This window comes from Panthera onca, chromosome A2 (genome assembly GCF_046562875.1).
Source record: "Panthera onca isolate mPanOnc1 chromosome A2, mPanOnc1 haplotype 2, whole genome shotgun sequence".
Lineage (NCBI taxonomy): Eukaryota > Metazoa > Chordata > Mammalia > Carnivora > Felidae > Panthera > Panthera onca.
Genome location: NC_138340.1, coordinates 139,667,480 through 139,687,027, shown reverse-complemented (window position 1 = coordinate 139,687,027; position 19,548 = coordinate 139,667,480). Strand labels below are relative to the sequence as shown.

The window sequence follows — 19,548 nt, the reverse complement described above, 5'->3', positions numbered from 1 at the left end:
ACCTATTGAATTTTTAAAATTTGGCAAAGAATCCTCTGATTAAAAAATAAAAGAGATTTAATGCTAGCAATCTGCAAACCTTCTCTTGTGCAGGTTAGCCAGTATACCTTCGCTATGTGCAGTTACAGAGAAAAAAAGTCTGAACCACAAGAACTAATGCAGCTTGAAGGATACACTGTGGATTATACAGATCCCCACCCAGGTAATTCTAAGCCGAATCTCTTTCTCTGCCATGTATTCATGAAATTCTCATAACTCTTCTCTGTTCTACGTTTCAAGCTCCGTTGAATGAATAGGGTGCATATTTCACTAAAATACCTGGACAAGACTTCATGAGATTCGACTTCTATCTTTCTGCGGACTACTTAGCTTTAGGCTAAACTCATCATTTCTGTCATCTTTAGGACAAGGATGCAATAGTGAAAGTTACAATAATTGGAAAAATTCTGTGAGCAATATCAGCAATGCTTACATAAACTTCTTTAGTGGAAGGCAAAAAGTTACAAGAGACAAATAGGGAAAGAAATGATCAATGAACTTTTATGTAGTCTATCGATTTTTTCCCCAATAGCACATTCTTATACTTCTCTCCTTACCTCCATATTAATGCTAGGTATGTACTAGACATTTGGTGTCTAAAATTGGTAAGAGAATGAATTAATGAATATGTGGCCATGAATGAAATTAATAAAGCAATATTAAGGAATACATAGATTTAATAAATGCAGAGATTAAAAATTTCACATAGATGAAAAGTAGGAATCTGTGATCATGTTCACTAATTGGTCAGTGAAAAATGAAAAATTTCATCTCTGTGAAAGAATTTTGTGGAGGATAAGATGCCATATAGATAAAAGCATCATTTTTGCCTTTTCTGCTAAAATTACCGTATATTTCTCCTGCATCTGGCATTAGAAATGTGCCAAGAGAAGACTTTCTTCTCTGGCCTGAGCTTTCAAACTACACTATATATTTCTATGGAGTAGGTTTATATGGCTTGCATAATGTTACTGTGCCATGAACTATTTGTTTCCCTAGGCTATTTTTAATTTTTAAAGTAGTACGGAAATTTAAACTTTTCTTAGTAGCATCGAGCTATTGATATCAAATTCATTCTTTTCTATGAGACCATTTAGCGAATGAGCTTAAAACTCTGCCAACTACGTAAGTTTTTTTAATGATGTCTTTCTTTCTCCACAGGCCTTCAGGGTGGACAGATGTTCTTTAATGCGGTTAAAGAAGGAGACACGGTGATATTTGCCAGTGATGATGAACAGGATAGAATATTATGGGTTCAGGCCATGTATAGGGCCACAGGTCAATCATATAAACCCATTCCTGCGATTCAAACCCAGAAACTGAATCCTAAAGGAGGGACTCTCCATGCGGATGCTCAGCTTTGTAAGTTTTGTTAAAACATAATTTCATTATCAATTAATAACCTTAATAATATATAAAATTGCCTGAGGCAAATTTGTTCAGTATCATAGTTTACATCATTAACGAATTCCTAATTGAATAAAAATAGTTTGTATTAGTCATAGAATCAGCTCTCTAATTTTTCATACGGATCTGGAATAAATGGTGCCTGGGTTTTCAGTTACAAATTTGCCAAGCATTGGGGTACATTTGGGCATCTCAAGGGCATATAAGAAAATTCTCTCAAACTTCTAAAAGAAAATTTATTTTAATACTTATAATTGTAACTTTTTTTATGTGTTTTACAAAAATGGAAAAAGTATTGCAAAATTAAATGGGCATTGATAGGACTCCAGAATACCAAAATCATGAACCGTCACTTTCTAGGGTTGTTCTTAACTCAGAAGAATAAGAGGGCTATTTTCTGTTGTAGATTGACAAAAAAGAATGAGTCATCAAGCCAACTTTCTTTATCTAAATACCTTAGTATTCATGTCATCCTTTTTATGCTAATTAAATCAAGAATTTTATTCTTCATTTGAATCTACAAGTGATTAATAACGAATGATGTAATAATTACAGAAACGTTTTCAAACACAGCTTTAATAATCATTAAACCCAGATATTCTAATTTGTTACACTTGCAAAACTTCTCTGGTCTCTTCTGTAATAAGACTTTTTTTGGTATGACTTTAAATTCGAATTTTGACCTTTCATTCAACACCCTTTACTGTTAAGGTTCTTCTCCAGGAGAGTAACATCTTGACGTGCATTATTTTGTTCTCCACATCAAATAACTACTCTCTTTTCTTTTTGAGCCCCCTTCAGTATCACATCTAGGCATCTTAACGGTACATAAGGCCAAATAATTAAAGATGGGATATGAGCTCAACTCCAATTACCTTTGTGTTATACCATATGTATAGCATATATACACACATAAATATATATATACATGCATATACATATAGTATATATACACAGGCACATATATATACACACACCACTGTGTGTGTGTGTGTGTGTGTATATATATATGTATATATATATACACACTGTATATATAACATATATATAACATAAATATATATCTATGTAAATATACATATGTATATACACCGTATATATAACACACACTTTATGTTAGCTAACAGGACAATGAATTATTTTTTAAAAAACTAAAATAAAAAAGAATACTGATCTTGACCTCTATCAGAGAAACCATTTAACTTTCCAGAGAGTAGTTAGCCCTTAGTATTTTCTTCATTCCATGACTTCCATAACATTCCTTTTTCTTCTTTTTTGGTCATCTCTTGGAAGAACAACTTTTAGAGTCTTTAATAGAAACTAAGAAGATAACATGAAAATAAAGTGTGACTAGTTATAGAAATAAATATTCTCCTAATCTATTTAACTATGCTTTTTCACTCCTTTGCTGACCTATAGCTGGTAAAGGTGAGTGTTTTCATGATTTTCTTTTTACTTCATTGTATTAAAATTTTTGTAATAATGTGATTGTTGAAGGAATATCATGGTCTTATTTACAACGCCAGGCTCCTACTTTCTAGGCAAACCCAGAATATTTAGGTTAACTTTGCCATTTATGAAACAAAAACATATATTTTTGCCACAACAGAGAAGTAGAAACAACCTAATATCTACCATTCATATGGGCGTAAAGGTCATGGCTGCGAAGGTATTACAACAGCCTGCAAAACACTACTCAGTAATGTTACATGGAAAAATACTAAATTGTGTGTATGGTATTTCACTATGTTAAACACAGTTTTATAAATAGAATAAATTATTCACAGTATATTGGTTTAATTAAAGGGACTAGTTGCTAGTCCATTTCCTCTATTTCCTGAATTATCTTTGAAGTATTTATGTTATAACTTAAACCTTTTTTAGAACTAAACATTTTTTAATGTTTGGAAGATAGTCAGAAAAAAATAATAAATTTATAAAGTCTAACTTATTTGAAGATAACCTTATTTTAGGATATAAATAAAGGTATGTATTTATAGATTTTTCTAGTAAGTGAGTCTATTCAACTTCCCTGTTTCTTTAGCTTTCAGGATATTTAGAAATTTTAAGAAAATAGAGTAAACTGAACAGATAGAGAGTCGGCTTGATATCCAGTTTCTCTGCTTCAGATAGTAGTATATTGCCTTCTGCCAGACTGACAGGCAGTCTTTGATTAAACTGTCCTTTTCTATGCAAAGCAACTGTTTTTCATTTTTCTCTCATGTATATAATGCAATACAATATGTATGTAACACAATACAGTACAACACAGTTCATTTCCAATAATGTCAAAAAAGAACCAGAAAATTTACCTTTTTATTTTAAGCCAGATTTTAAAAAATCTTAAATTGGAATATAAGCTTACATTTAATTTTATGAGCTTATTTTCTTGATTAATCTAGTAAGTTGAATTTCACACTTCATAGGTATGTTTTATCTTACATTGAATATATTATATATATTATAATATACTATTTCAAATAATACCTTGCCTGTGATTCTAGTCTGTATGTGTTGATTAAAATTGTCTTGTGAAAATACTCCTTATTTGTTATTCGTTGCAGAAAGCAAGATGTGTAAATTCATACATCCGGTTTTAATCAATTTAACAAAAACAAGCTAAGAAATTATTTGGATCGATAATAGAGGTGTGAACAAACTCCTAATTAATATACGTATCAACATTTCTCTTTGGTGTTCAGCATAATACATGTGTACATAAAACAAAAAATATTAACCAAGATCTACATAAAATTCTGTAACCTGGAACTTCCTGTTAGTGGCTACGTGGGTGCTATCAAAAAGACAAGTGGTCCTTATCTGTCCCATGTTTAACTTCATGTGAATTTTCAAGCTCATTGAGAATTTGACCTAAAAGGAAAGTATAATCAGATGTGGGTATCAGCAAATGCAGCTACCAGCAAGCTCTTAACCATAGGACAGTCTTAAATCAAGTTATTGTATTTGAAAAGATTCATATGCTGCTTAGTTCAGTTCAGGATTTTGCAGAGGAGGAGCTGCACTCTTAGGAAGCAACACCTTTTTCATAGTCCTTTTGGTACCTGAGTCCCAGGTCTGAACACCAGAGTGTTCTCAGAATGCTAAGGGATGCCCGCCTCTTCCCCTGCAGTGTCACATTTGCCCCTCCCTCACATCCTTTTCTCCCGTTTTATATTCTAATTTCTCTCAACACCAAGAGCAGTGAGCGTACATGCGTGCACGCACACACACACACACCATCCTTAGAATTAGTTGCAAAAGAAGAAACATTTCAGTTGATTTTTAAAAAAATTTTTTTAAATGTTTATTTTTGAGAAAGACACAGTGTGAGCAGGGGCAGGGGAGGGGCAGAGAGAGAAGGAGAGACACAGAACTCTAAGTGGGCTCCAGGCACAGAGCCTGACGCGGGGCTTGAACTCACAAACTGTGAGATCATGACCTGGGGTGAAGTCAGACGCTTAACCAACTGAGCCACCCAGGTGCCCCTTCAGTTAACTTTTTTCCCCCTCACATCCTGACTTCAGATGCCTATCCTCATGTTTGCATTCTTGAGCACACAGGGGCTGGCTGTGGTCAGTGTCTACCGAAGAGCCCCCTCCCACACACCACAGGGGGGCCTACCAGCCTGCTAATAGTCCTCGCGTCGTTTCCTAGGCTAGCTGTTTTCAAGTCAGTGTTAACTGTTTAAATTGGTACTGTCAGCCTACTCATTCTTTTCCCTGGACTTCCAACAGCTGTTACCCTAATGACAAATTTAAATTTTCAGGTTCCGTTTGAATAAGCCTCTATAATTCCATAAATCTATAGCAAATAATAATCTTTCTCAATTTGGGTTTTATTCCATCCACTTTTACCACACCTGGTGACAGTACCACCTAAAGACGCTGGCGCATATAGCCAACTGTTACCATAGAAACTCTCCACCAGTATCCTCAATTACCATGTCCCACATCTGTAGTTAGTCCATAGGTTAATCATCACAATTTGACAGTTTTGCAGTGCGTTGTTCAAGCTCAAATCTCGTCGGTTTCTTTTGATAATTTTCTTACACCGTTTCGGAAGACAAACTGAACTGAAATTTGTCCTTATCGGTGAACTTTTGATTAGTGCCATGAATAATTTTTCATTTAAAACTAGTCACCAAATTTTGTGTTATAATAAACATTAATTGAAGATAATCGAGTATAACCCAGTTTTAAAGCCGGTCTCCAAGCTTTGCATTTGGTTATGTAATTGATATCCAGATGATATCTCTGCATTTTCTAAGAGTAAATGTAGATATGTTACGCCAAGAGAAAACTACATGAAAATATTCTTGTACAGAAATAAGAAACTAGATAGTATTTCAACAATAGTTTTCCTATTGTACTTTGGTTCATGAGCGGGTGTTTTAAAGTGAAATATTTCTCACAGAGATCAAAACTGTTGCTTTTTCAAAATTTATTTCTTCATGAGTTTATAGAAACTAATGAATCAGTGGTGCATGGTGAAATATATTTGCATGAAGTATTTCAAATTGTGCTTATAAGGTATAAAAAGAAAGTAGAACAGCTTGGTCTTTGCAGCCTGTATTTTGAAGATGGGACAATCCCTAAGAATACATTTCACTTTCATGGAAATATAGCCCCAGCGAGACTGTGGGGTTTCTTTCTTTAATAGAATTTTGTTGGCCTGCGTATCTTATCACTGTTGATATGGAGTCCATTTTTGTGACTTAAACTGCTAGTAGGAATATTTTTATCACGAAAACCAATTGTTGGCAAAATAATTTTTCATTCATGTGTGTGATTCAGAAGGGCTTAACACATAGGTAAATGTGTGGTTTAGAGTTACATTTCATGAGGAAAATACTTCGTAAAGTAAATTCATTTTTAAAAATATGATTTGATTGCAGAAATGAACCATAAGTCATATTTTTCAGGACCTTGTAGATTTTATTGAAAGACTGTAAACACTTTGCTTTAAAATGAAAAAAAAATTTGCTTCTATAAACCTCTATAAAGGGTGGAAGCAAAAAGAGAATTATGTACAATGTATTGTATGTATTTATGTATGTAATGTATGTATTTTGTAGAAGTGTAAAAGAATTGTGGATTTTCTGTGAAATTTATTGTATATCCTATTCTCAACAGATAAGCCTTAAGTGAGTGTTATTTTTAACTGCTTGTTATGACCTTCTCCGTTGAAAGAAATAATGAATAAAATTCAGATGTTTTATAAAACTAGTAATTTCATAAAGATGTTACTAAAAGATTTTTTTCTCTCAAACGGAGAAATGAAGATTCTAAGATTATTTAGAACACAAAATAACAGTTTTATTATATATGTACCTTGCATTTTTCAATATGCTGTCTACTAATTTGATATTATTTTTGCATTATTATATATGTAACTTTATTTTGAAAGACTATTATACATACAAATAAAGTACAAGAGAAGTTGGATTGTCTCATTTCTCAATTCAGGAAGAGCAGTTTAATAACATTTGGTGTTCATCCAGTTAATACTAATTTACCACATGTAATGCATTTAATCATTCAGTTAAGTAATTAGTGAATCCAAGGGAATACATATGGCAGTTTCTCCATGCATCACAACCCAATACCTTACATCATCGATGAACACCCATTCATTGCTAACTTGCTGCATTCACATCTGCACTGATGTGAGATTTTTTTTTAATGTGATTCTGAAGACCCTTCAGCTTGAATTACATAGTTCTTCCATCCACAAATATGGCTGAAAGTTGAACTTGACATAGGATCAATATGATCTGGGCTAAATATCTAAATGTGACTGATTATGTTAGCATCATGTCCACAGATCAATATTGAGTTTTATTATGAGCCTGACTCTATAATTGCGTTTAATCAATAAACTTTTGTCTTCCTTCCTTTACAATTTTAGGATTGTACCATATAGTTTTTAAAAATTACATTTGGCTTACATTTAGGACTCTACTTCTTGTGATGACCAGAATCAGATCTGTCTATGAATTTTAAGGAACAATGGAGCCTCGGCCCCACCATTGTCAGGAGAGTCCACTTTTACCCTGATAACTGATTGCTTGCCTGATGCGCGCTACATTTCTAACAGAGCTAATGTAGTAACACCCCAGCACTCCTTTTGGGTGGTGTGTGTCTTTTTTTCTCTCTACTTAGTAAATAATTCACATTGAAGACTTTGACAAAACATACCATTAATGAAAGCAGTCCTAAAAGCTTGCCTTTTGATAAACCCGCAGGGTCTGCAGGCGTTGAAAGATGCAATCTGCAAAGAACAAGAAATTTGGGTCTTTGATTGAAGTGCCATTTGGGACGTTATGCTTTGTCTGCGTATTTGCACAAACATGATGCTCCCTTTTTCCTATCTCTTAAACTTGAAGCTTGAGAGCATTCAGTGCCATTTCTACATGAAGGTTGGTCCCATTAAAGGCTCAAAAAAAAAAAAAAAAAAAGAAAAGAAAAAGAAAAAAAAGACTGGAAGTGATCCAGCAGAAGCCTGTGTGTTCATTTCTGTCCTAGTTTGCCATTTGGAAAGCAAGCTTCTAGCCATCATTGCTATTTTTTTATGACTAGACCTGGGTTCTTTTCCAGTCAATTCCTTCTTTAAACACATACTTAAAATGTACCTACTTTTCTTAAGATTGGAAAATAAGATTATTTCTGTGATGACTATTAGAAGAGGCTCTGATTGAAAGTAGGATTTCCTCATTTCAAATGATCTGCAGATTTTGCCAGATCATTTTTCACTAGGCTGCAGAAAAATTGCAATTTATGTTAATATGCTGGATTCCTGGCATCCTATTTTTTGCAATAGAAAATAGTGTGTTATCATGAGGCATGCATTTTGTGTTCAAAACCTGTATTTGCCCATGAGTAAGCCAGGAAACTAAATGTGTTATACATGCTTTTCTGGATTTACAGATGCAGACCGTTTTCAGAAACATGGTATGGATGAGTTTATTTCTGCTAATCCTTGCAAGCTTGACCACGCCTTCCTTTTTAGACTACTCCAGAGGCAGACTTTGGATCACAGACTGAATGATTCCTATTCTTGCTTGGTGAGTACAAGTCTGTCCATCCAGTTCCCTGTAGGTTAGAATGAAAGATTTTTTTTTAAGTGAGAAACACTTGTTATGAAGCGGCATTTTATTCCTGACCCCTTTAATAACTGTAGTTGGGAGTTAGGGATAAAGGATTCCAATCGATTGCCTCCCAATTTGAAAATTATACACTTGAAGACCACTGCTGTGCCACTCAATAGACAGGAGAATAGACTCAAACAGACACTGACTTGTGGTTTATCAGTCCCTCTGGAGAAGGCTGAATGAAAATAAAGGCTTTAATGAAGGCAAAAAAAAAAAAAAAAAGAAAGAAAAAAAAAAACCACACCTCTGGGATAGGATTTACTAACACCTGTAGAGACATTTTAAGGTTTAAAGTCTCACCAAATGCTGATATCTTTCGTTTCTCTCTTCTTTCTAGAAAGACAACCTAAGTGGCGGGGGAAAGAAACAGTGGGATAAATGATATGACAGGGCAACATGTAACAAGAAAGCTTTGGTTTCCTTTAACCTTCCAAAGATAATTTGAATTCCTTAAGAAAACTAAATCAAGTAGCTAAACTGCTACTCTCTGTGTGTTGAAACCAGGCAGAATTTGGCATATAAAGTACCGTTTACATATAGAAGGAATGCTTGACCCCTCAGAATGTGGGCATTAGACTGTAGCCTAGGAATTGCACGTGCCTTTCCAAGGATGTATGTCAGCGGCCATTGCTCTGAAATGTGTCCAGCCTGAATATGCCTGTTTCCATCACCACATAGTCTTTTGACTGCTGAACATGGCATGGTAGCTACCTACAATAAAGCTACGGTCTCTTTAAAGTAAGATTTTCGACAGGATGTGCTCCAAGCTCATTGGACATGTTTGAATAGGCAGGAGGAATTAAAACCACTTACTGCTGTGATCCCAGTTTACTGTCCTGATAAGTCATTTGTACATTCATTATTAAGTACACTACGTGCATGGTTTAAACCTGATCCAGCCCAAACTTTACAGTTATATGGAGAGTGAAATCATTACAAGACCTGATGGTGCCTTTCCGGGGACAAGCACACACACAGTGGACATCAATGACGGGCTTCCCTGGTGGATTTCCACTCAGTGGAGTTGGGTACTGAATTACAAAAGTTGTTTTGGTTAAGTGGATGACCCCACGTGTCATAAGGAGTCTGAGGAGAGCACTACAGTGTGTCTTCAACTGCATCTAGAGGGTAGTGAGCATGGTGTGATGAGAAAAGGGTGTTTGGAGGCAGGATGGATGGCCCTGGATGTAAATCATGGCCCGACAACCGACTTTCCGTGTCTCGAGCAATTCACTAAATGTTGCTGCATTGTAGCTTATGTGGCTGTGACAGGGAGAGCATAGTAACTACCAGGCACGATGGCTCTAATATTACAGAGAGCGCGTAATATTGTATGTCCAGTTCGGTGCCTGTACCATCAGCACAGTAAGTTTTTGAGAGCTTGTTTTTCTCCGTCTTAGTGTTCTTGCTGTCTTAGCTTTCTGCATTTCTCACCAATCTTTTCCTTCTCTTGCACCATTATCCTGCCCCCTTTTAAAACCATTTATTTCTTAGTTCATATAATCCATCAAAACATTTTATGAACCAACTCTGCCTAACCCTGCCCTCCAGTATTAGCCAAGCAGACACTACCTGCTGGTTCAGTTGGCTCACGTGCACGCACACACAAGTGCACGGACACACACACCTTTCACATCTCGTTTCAAGAACACCAAAAACTATTATAAAACATTAACTCTGTTATATTGGTCACAGAAAGACAAACAGAACGGGAACAATGTCCCCAAAATGTAAATTTCCAAATAGCATATGTTTACCGCTGCTAGACTTAACTAGAATTTTCTTATAAAAGTGCTTCTGGCAACTCGGCAGTTTCGATTATGGTGTCTGATTTACCATTCTCTTTTTAATTGACTCATTCGTGGATCGAAGTTTGTCAGAATGTTATTCTTCGTGACTGACAATTTTAGATACTGTGAATAAATTTGGTTAATTTTGAATGACGGTGGAGAAAAACCGGTTTCCCGTGCCTTGCCATGGCAATAAAGAGAGAATGGTATTAGGTGACCAGTGTCCCAGATCAGGTCCAAAACTGTTGACATTAGCTTTCTGAAAATAACATGCAACATGCTACTAATAAAAAAAATATATCAAAAGACACTTTGATGCAGCTTCTTCTTATAATGTCTAAGAGTGCCTACAGAAAAGCAAATCCTAGTACAGAAAGAAAAAAAAATTTTTTTTTCTTTTGCAGGGTTGGTTTAGCCCTGGCCAAGTCTTTGTGTTAGATGAGTACTGTGCCCGTTATGGTGTGAGAGGCTGTCACAGACATCTCTGCTACCTTACAGAACTGATGGAACATTCAGAAAACGGTGCTGTCATTGACCCAACCCTGCTCCATTACAGCTTTGCATTCTGCGCCTCTCACGTGCATGGCAACAGGTATTTTTACTTGCAAACACGCGGTGATATATGTAGGGTTGACTTGGGAAGAGAGAAAAATGTGCTTTGCCACTATCACCTAGTAACAGATTTTAAATAGCAAGCACTTCTTGCAAGAGACGGGAAAAAAACCCACAAAGGAAAAATGTACATCAATATGCTGTTGATTTAGGTTGGCTGCACTTTATGTTTCTTTTTGCCGTTGAAGCCACTTGAAAGAGAAAGGAAGAGAATATCTAGGAGATTAGAAGTTGCCTTTTAGTTCTTAGGTACCACCTCGCACTCAGGTCTGCACAGCTGAAGTGTCCTCTGTATTTTCATCATGATGCATATGTATGTCTGGGTAGAACTTGTTGATAGGTCCGTGTATACCTAATGGTCCATCCTTGCCTTTCCACTGTGGAATAAGTTTTCATTGATAAAGGAAGATAAATGAGGAGGTTTATGGGGAGTCTCCTCTTAGCTCCTGCTCTGTACCTTAGGAACAAGTGTCCCGTTTTAGCACCCTGAGCCAGTGACCTCACCTTTTGCTTTACCAAAAGGACAAAAAAAAAATCACCTAATACAGGCCCCCCACAGCTATGTGCTTCTGAGCTTAAAATCTCTCCATGTCTCATTCCCTACCTTTTCTTCATCCTGTTCCAGGGAGCCTTATTAGGGTTCCTCCCACAAGGGGGTTACCCCTTATCCCATCCCCCTTTTGGCTTGTTTCAACCATCATTCCATCTCTCCATCTTCCTATTTCCTTTCTTCCCACAAACCTGTGTAAGTTTTTGCTAGCCTCACAGCATTACAGGATGGTCAAGGGACTCTGAAGTCAGAGTGCTGAGTTCAAAGGAATACAAATTAATTTCCCTGTCCTTGAGAAAGGTAGAACATAGCATCTTTCTCAGAAGTCATGAATTGGCTAGGGATTAAGTGCATTCGTATGTGTCAGGTACTTAGAACACTGCCTGACACATGATTTGTCAAAAAAAATGTTAACTGGTAGTTTATGTTGTCGTAAGTGTTGTTATTATGTCAAGCTACCTTTCCATTGTTCTCTTTATCTCCCCAACCGATCTTCTGTCTCCATTCCCCCCATCTGCTTCTGGCTTCTAGCTCCTCACTTACCAACAAGGCTTCTTGAAATAGATTGCATAATGACCTAATCCAGGAACCTCTTCTCCGGCTTCACCTTCGCTACTCCCACTGAAAAGATGATGCTCTTGAATTTCCCAGGGTCTGTGCTGCTTGAACTGCTGCTTATCTCCCTGGTGCCATACCGCCTCATGTCGGCTCTCCCCTTATTTATTTTTGACCATCTCTTTGCTAATAATTTTTGTTCCTCCAGACTCCCAGGTACAGGATAGCTCTTTTCTCACAACTGTTCTTGAACTTGCTCTTCTTTCTGAGAATTTTTCTACTTCACAGAAAAATTGTACTTCAGTGATCTTGCCCCTTTCCACAGCGACCTCTCTTTTTACAGACAACTCCATCCCAATGACTCTTCTAAACTATAGGTCTCTATTGACCATGGATGGCTTGAATGTTCTGGTACTTTCAACTCTGTGTATTAAATAAGTCTGTCATCTCACTAGACCAGCTTCTGTACCTCTTGGAGCTCTTAGCAGGGTACCTGGCAAAGAGTAACGAAATAAGTGCTCAGTAAACATTTGATGAGTGAATGAATGACTTCACTAGTTATGTTAATATCACTTCCATTAATGACGTATTCATTTTCCATTCATCTTTTGCTTTTACCTTCTAGACCCAGTCTGTTGCCAGTGTCAACACTGAGCACTCCTCAAGTTCGCTTTTTTATCATTTTCATTGCACTATCCTAATTCAAGCCTTCATTTTTTTCTTGCTTATTTATCTTTATACATGTCTCTACTGCTTTTTTTTTAATTTTTTTTTAAGTTTATTCATTTTTGAGAGAGAGAGAGAGCATGAGCAGGGGAGGGGCAGAGAGAGAAAGAGAGGTAGACACAGAATCCAAAGCAGGCTCCAGGCTCCAAGCTGTCAGCACAGAGCCTGACGCAGGGCCCTAAGTCACAGAGCATGAGATCATGACCTGAGCTGAGGTCAGAGGCTCAACCGACTGAGCCACCCAGGCACCCCATCCATCTCTACTGCTTTTTAAAAAAAAAAATTATTTTAAGAGAGAGCACAAGCCAGGGAGAAGGGCAGAGGGAGAGAGAATCTTAGGCTCCACCCTCAATGCAGATCATGATGTGGGGCTTGATCTCAGAAACCATGAGATCACAACCTGAGTTGAAATCAAGAGTCTGACGCTTAACCAACAGAGCTACCCAGGCACCCCTCTCTGCTGCTTTTTGCCCTCCCTACAAAAGTCTAGCAATCACCTTCAAAATTACAGATTAACTTTTATTCTACTCCTTTACAAAAAACTTCAGTGATTCTTGTTTGATTATGAAATTAAAGATAAGTTCCAATCTATATTGTTAGGGTTTTCTCAACATATTTCTTGTCTGATCTACCCAGACTTCTCACCCAGTATGCCTCCATATATAATCTTTACCCCAGACAACTCATTTATTCATCATGTCCTATTTGTCGTTTCCCAAATTTGTAATCGTCCTGTATCATAAAGCTCCTCAAAGAAAGCTTCAGTTAACTTAAACACTAAAAACCTTATGCCTGTAGTTTTCTTATGAACTTTATCCTGCATACCTACATGCTGCATCCATGCCCACACTCACCTGCTTCTATCCTAGTAGGTCATATTTTAAAGGCAAAACCCAGCTCTCGTTCACCTGTTGTGCTCTGCAGGAGGAGACCACACTGCCTTGTACATTGTGGGCACACAGTAAGTATTTGCTGAGTTGAAGTTGTCATTGTTGCCATTCTCATTCCACAGTAAATGAAAACCAATCCTGGTCTCAGGATCTGGAACCTAATTATGGAACACAACCTTAACTTGAGAATTAAGGGGAAACTGCAGATTGTAGTCATTTCCCATTACCCTAAACTAAACCATCTGCACTCCATAAACTTTGGTGGGGGGGGGGGGTGGAGGGTAACGGGGTGGCAACAACAGGGGACAGTCAGGATCACTAATCAATAGCCAACATGAGCAGTTTTTTCTGTTTTGTTTTGTTTTTTTTTTTAAACTAAAACTGTTTCTTAGCTCCTGGCTCCGTCTTACCTCCTCCTGACCAATGGATGTCAAAAGATACGTCTCGCAATGTTAGTTAGGCAGGATTCCGAAATGCAAGAGGCTGAGAAGGTTGTACTGAAACAGACCTACCCAAAGAGTTTGGTATGATCAGATTATTTTCATCATTAACACTGAAAGGGATAATTAAGTTGAGAACCTTAAGTAGGACATTCGGCTAATGCTTCCCCAAAACGTGTATGTTTGAGACACATTTTAATGGAAAGTTACTGAGGCAACTGGGAACTGCCACCTTGGAGACAGGCTGATTTGAATCTATAGGTTGCCATAGTTACTTTTATTCTGTAAAGCTATTGTTTTCTTTATAATGGTACACTGCAAAGTATAATATAAGGTGTGCTTATATGTTCATGCTTGTGTTATGCTTAACATAAATCCATTTTCTGGGTTAAAATGTGTACATTTTCAGATATCTCTGCATGGTATAAAACAAATACGGGTCAGTCTGGGATTCAACATTTAGGTCACGTGCAGCTTAAAAAAGAAAGGAAGAAATGCAGTTTTAGGGAAATTTGAACCTCAGTTTGAGGTAGAAATTATCTAAGATAAGCTGACGGGTTCGATGTCATTCAGAAATGTCATGCCATCACAGTGAAAGAATAAAAAGAGGCAAAAGGTCACTACTTGAATCTAACTCTGAAATCTGCAAGCTGACCCATTTTGGGCAAATCACTTAATCTTTCTGAAACTCCCAAGTTCTCGTGTGTTAAAGGGGAAATGCTAATATGAAGACACTGGATAATTATCGGTACTTATTAGTTGTTATTCTAACAGTGCTTTTTCCCTTTGCCACCCAGCCACAGGGACATAAACTGTAAGGAGAAAAAAACGTGAAAAATAGGTAGAGCTGTGATAGCTCATGCTAAGTGGAAATATTTCAGTGCATATGTAATTATAATCTTCATTTCTTTGCTGATAGAATATTCAGGTTTTAGCAACCTCGCCTTATGAAAATAAGCTTCTCTTATCCGAGTCTGCAGTATCTGATATTTATACAGACTTTTGTTAAAAATACCATCAATGTCAAGTCCGACTTTTGTACAGTATTTGCCATAGTCTCTCTTTATGATCGTTTTTATCTGTCAAGACACATTCAGAGCTCCATTTTGCTCATTACCTGAGCTACCTCTGTCAAAAATTCAAAAGGAAAAAAGATTGCCTTTTGTCATTGACTGAAGTGAAGGACAACAGTGCCGTCTGGATCTGAAATTTTTCCGGGAGCACATCCTATTACACAGCATTGAGCTCTCAAGGTGCTCTGTGCCGACCCATCTTCTCTGAATAGCACTCGGAGTGTTTCAGGAATAAAAGAATAGAGTTAAACAGAAAAGGTCTGGCTGGTACTAAGATGGAGGAAGAGAGAGAAAAAGAAAGGAAGAAAGAAAAAAGTGAGTCAAGGACAGAAACAGACACATTCCTGCAGGATGATAGCCGCAGGTCTGTGAATAACAGAGCCACTCAGTGATCGTGACACTAAGGACTGACAGGAAGGAGAAAAGAGACTTTCAGAGACTATGCATTATAGGGCAAAGTTCTAGGTTGATACGTGTGGTTATGCATCTTGGTTTTGCTAGTCACGCTGAGGGTGGAGAAGCTAAAGCAGCAACACAAAATGGCTTTTATGTGTCAGTTTAATGTAAGGTATGTATACAGAGTATTCACTGGCTTGGCCACAGTTTAGTGGGCCCGCCTTAGAGCTGCTGCACGTCTGACAAAAGCCAGCTCAGATGCGCTTTCAAGTGTAGGGATGGGTTTGTAACATGACTAGAGTTTATATTTAAAATAATCTTGATTTTTTGTGGACTCCAGACTACGTCACAGAGTAGTAGGCAGCCTTCATGGGATCAATCATATTATTATATGATGATGTCTCCATCTTCACAGGTAACATTTCCTCTGACGTATCACTTCAGCAATGGTGCCTTAACTTCCTGTCTCTTAATTTTAGGGACAGTGGTACATGTTTGAGTAAAATCATAGATAATTGAATCAAACAGGCTCATCAAAACTTTTCCTTACCACTTTTTTTTTTCCTTACCATTTCTTAATTCTAGTCTTTTATATGTGACTTAGAGAAAATAAGTGTAAATGTCACATCAGTTGTGAATGTGGAGACTCACTTCTGGGACAGGTGGGCAACCAGATCAAATGCCATAAGCAAGGTTCATCTTCATGTAATGCGTCCAGGTGGACAGATTTCATCATATGTGCACAGAAGGGGAAGGGATAGTGATCAATGAATGCCTTTTTTTTTTAATTTTTTTTTTTAACGTTTATTTATTTTTGAGACAGAGACAGAGCATGAACGGGGGAGGGTCAGAGAGAGAGGGAGACGCAGAATCTGAAACAGGCTTCAGGCTCTAAGCTGTCAGCACAGAGCCCGACGCGGGTCTCGAACTCACGGACCGCGAGATGGTGACCTGAGCCGAAGTCGGCCGCTTAACCGACTGAGCCACCCAGGCGCCCCAATGAGTGCCTTTTAAATATACTCTGAGGGTTCTTTGTTGATTCTCTCAGAAACTATAGAATAACCTCAGATCTGTCTCAGTCAAGCTTGCCTAGCAATAACATTTATCCCCACCCAGCCTTGAGTTCAATACTAGAGCAAGGTAATTATGCCTTTCAAAACAACACAAAGAAAGTGAGCAGTTAAGTGGAAAGACATAGTATGTTGAAACAGAACATCTGTCTTCAGCTCTCCTACTTATGAGCTATTTCCTTTTGAGCAGTTGGTCCTGTCTGAGCCTCAGTTTCCCATCTGTTCATTGTGAATAATTACATCAATGCTGCCCACCTCATGTTTCTGGAAAACATTGTGGGTCTAATGGGACAGTGGCAAAGACCTCGCCAAAAGCAGGAGTCAAGAACCCAGTCATCAAGGGTAATAAGTAAGCTGCCAGAATGCAACCTGAAGAATATAGGTATTAAAATCACCTAATCAGTTTCCTGTTTTCCTTCCACACCATTCATTCGCAGCACACAGCTCCTAGATTTTTCTGAAATAATGCATAAAAGAGCCCACTGAAGGTAAATCGTTAAGGAAGAGACAAGGCAAAGGGTTTTTTAATATGCGTTAGAATGTAAATCAGGTTAATTTATCTTGTAAATTAGCTCTTGTGAGCAAGAACTACACCAGCTTTTTTTAAACTCAGGGCCTTTAGCGCCTTCTTAGCATCTAGACTTAGGTGTGGAAAAGTTTGAGGTCTTGAGTTGGATTTTCATGTAACTTTCTAATATACTAAAGTTTTTTTAAGAACATAATATGTAATGCTGTTACATAAAAACAAACACAACTATCTGTGCACATCTATACCATTTACTAGTACTCTTGCCAGTTTAGGGTTTTTAGATCTATGTTGATGCACAAAATTGGCCTATTTTTTCCCTCTCTCATACGGCTTTTATTGGGATGTGATATTCACGTTACCATAGATAGCCATATACAGTGAGTTTGGGAACTTTGTAGCTTGTTTTGTATAGACGTCAAATGACTTACTGTTTAAAAATTATCAGTAACTCCTCTTTAAAACCATCTGGGCTTTGAGACTTCTAGATGGAAAGATTTTTACCTATCACATTAGTTAATTTTGTAGTTAGCTATACAGGCTTTCCTTCTATCTTTTTGAGTGAGTTTTGTCGGGTTATGGTTTTCTAGGAAATAGTGCATTTTATCGAAGTTTTCAAATGCATTGATACTAAGTTCAAGACATTCTTTGTACTTTTTGCTCTGCCTACTTTTTGTACATTATAATGTTGTTTATTTTTATCTTCTCTTTTCCCCCTCAATCCATCTCGCCAGAAATTCTGTAAACTTTATTAGTCTTTCCAAAGAAGTAGATTTTGGCTTTGTTGAACTATACTACTCTTTTCCCTTTTCATTAATTTTTTTAAAAACCAACTTTTTAGAAAAATAATTTTAGATTTACGGAAAAATTGCAAGGATCTTGCAGGGAATTTCTATATTTGTTTCCCCTGTTACCGTCACATAATAACATGGTATATTTGTCAAAACTAAGAAACGAACATTGGCATGTAACTGTTACCTAACCAGTAGTTCTTAATTGGGTTTCACTAGCCCATTTTTTTGTGTCCTATTTTTTTCTTTCCTGTTCCAAGGTCCAACTCAGGATGCCACCCCTGTTGCATTTAGTTGTCATGTCCCCTCTGATCTGTGGAGTTCTTCCATCTTTTCTGGTTTTTCACAACCTTGACTGTTTGGGAGAGTTCTGGTCGAGTATTTTGTCAGATATCTCTCAGTTTGGGTTTGTGGGACATTTTCATGATTAGATTGAGGTTATGGGATTTTTAAAGAGATAAAATACTGTCTCCTCTCAGGAAGTCCTTGATAACCCCAAGACATCACTGGTCATCTTCACTCTAGGGTCACTGGGGAAAGGTAGTGCATGCCCGGATTCTCCACTGCAAAGATATTATTTTGCTTTCTCTAAACACTAGTTTTTGAAAGCAAGTCACTAAGTCTAACTCACACTCAGTGGGAGAGTGCCACTTTCCTGGAGGGAGGACCAACTAGATATATTATTTGGAATTCTTCTGCAAGGAAATTTGTCTTCTCTCTATTTACTCAAACATTTATCTATATTAATCGGGATTCATATGTAGTTATTTTGTACTTTGGGTTATAATCTGATACTGCTTTATTTTGTTGCTCAAATGGTTCCAGCTTGAGCCATTGAGAGCTCTTCCAGACTGACTCCCTATGATAGGTACTAAAACATGCTCCAAGCTCATCTTGCATTTTCCCCCGTCTGGTAAGTGGAAAACTGTAGGTGCCATAGTGGATTCTTTCTCCTGCTTATGCCAATTTTTGCTTTGTATATTTTGAGGCTGTTTATTAGGTACATTCAAGTTTAAAATTGTTAAATCCTCCTAGAGAATGGGAATTATTATCATTGTTTAATAATGACCCTTTTTACAACTAATGTATTTTGCATTCGAGTTTATTAAGATGGTTATTAATGTAGCCTTCTTTTGGTATTTGTCTGATATGTTTATTCATACTTTTAGCCTTTCTGTATTCTTGTGTTTTAGTGTATTTTATAAATAGCAAACTAGATTCTGATTTAATTCTCCAGTATGACAATTTGTTTTTTAATCAGTTTAGTCCATTTACAATTATGTGTATTGATATAAATGAATTTATTTCTACCATTTTATTTTGGCCTTTCTTTTTTTTTTTGGTTCATGTTTGTAGGCTTTTTGTTTCTTTCTTGCCCTATTGTTTTATCCAGGTTCTTTTCTTCTGTTTTTTTTCCCCCTCAATAGCTTACATTTTCCAACATTTGAGATTTTACCAAGCATGTTGCTAAAAAATTTTTAAGTTTTATGCTAATCAACACACTTCTTCTCCTTCTAAAGAGTGGAGAGATCT

General features: G+C 37.0%; 1 protein-coding gene and 1 long non-coding RNA gene across 8 annotated transcripts in view; one reads left to right on the top strand and one right to left on the bottom strand.

The window, feature by feature from the left end:
* Positions 1-19,548, top strand: part of CADPS2 (calcium dependent secretion activator 2) — a 667,593-nt gene that overhangs the window by 507,143 nt on the left and 140,902 nt on the right. For all 7 annotated transcript variants that reach the window (XM_081795061.1, XM_081795066.1, XM_081795062.1 and 4 more), the window contains 4 exons: positions 94-202; positions 1,201-1,401; positions 8,373-8,509; positions 10,791-10,978. In XM_081795061.1, coding sequence (XP_081651187.1) covers positions 94-202; positions 1,201-1,401; positions 8,373-8,509; positions 10,791-10,978 — 635 coding nt within the window. The remainder of the gene's footprint in view (positions 1-93; positions 203-1,200; positions 1,402-8,372; positions 8,510-10,790; positions 10,979-19,548) is intronic.
* On the bottom strand, positions 8,488-12,593 carry LOC132679451 (uncharacterized). The gene is made up of 3 exons (XR_009610162.3): positions 12,092-12,593; positions 8,897-8,942; positions 8,488-8,537 (listed from the first exon to the last, which is right to left on the bottom strand). It is a non-coding gene; the product is annotated as an uncharacterized LOC132679451 (long non-coding RNA).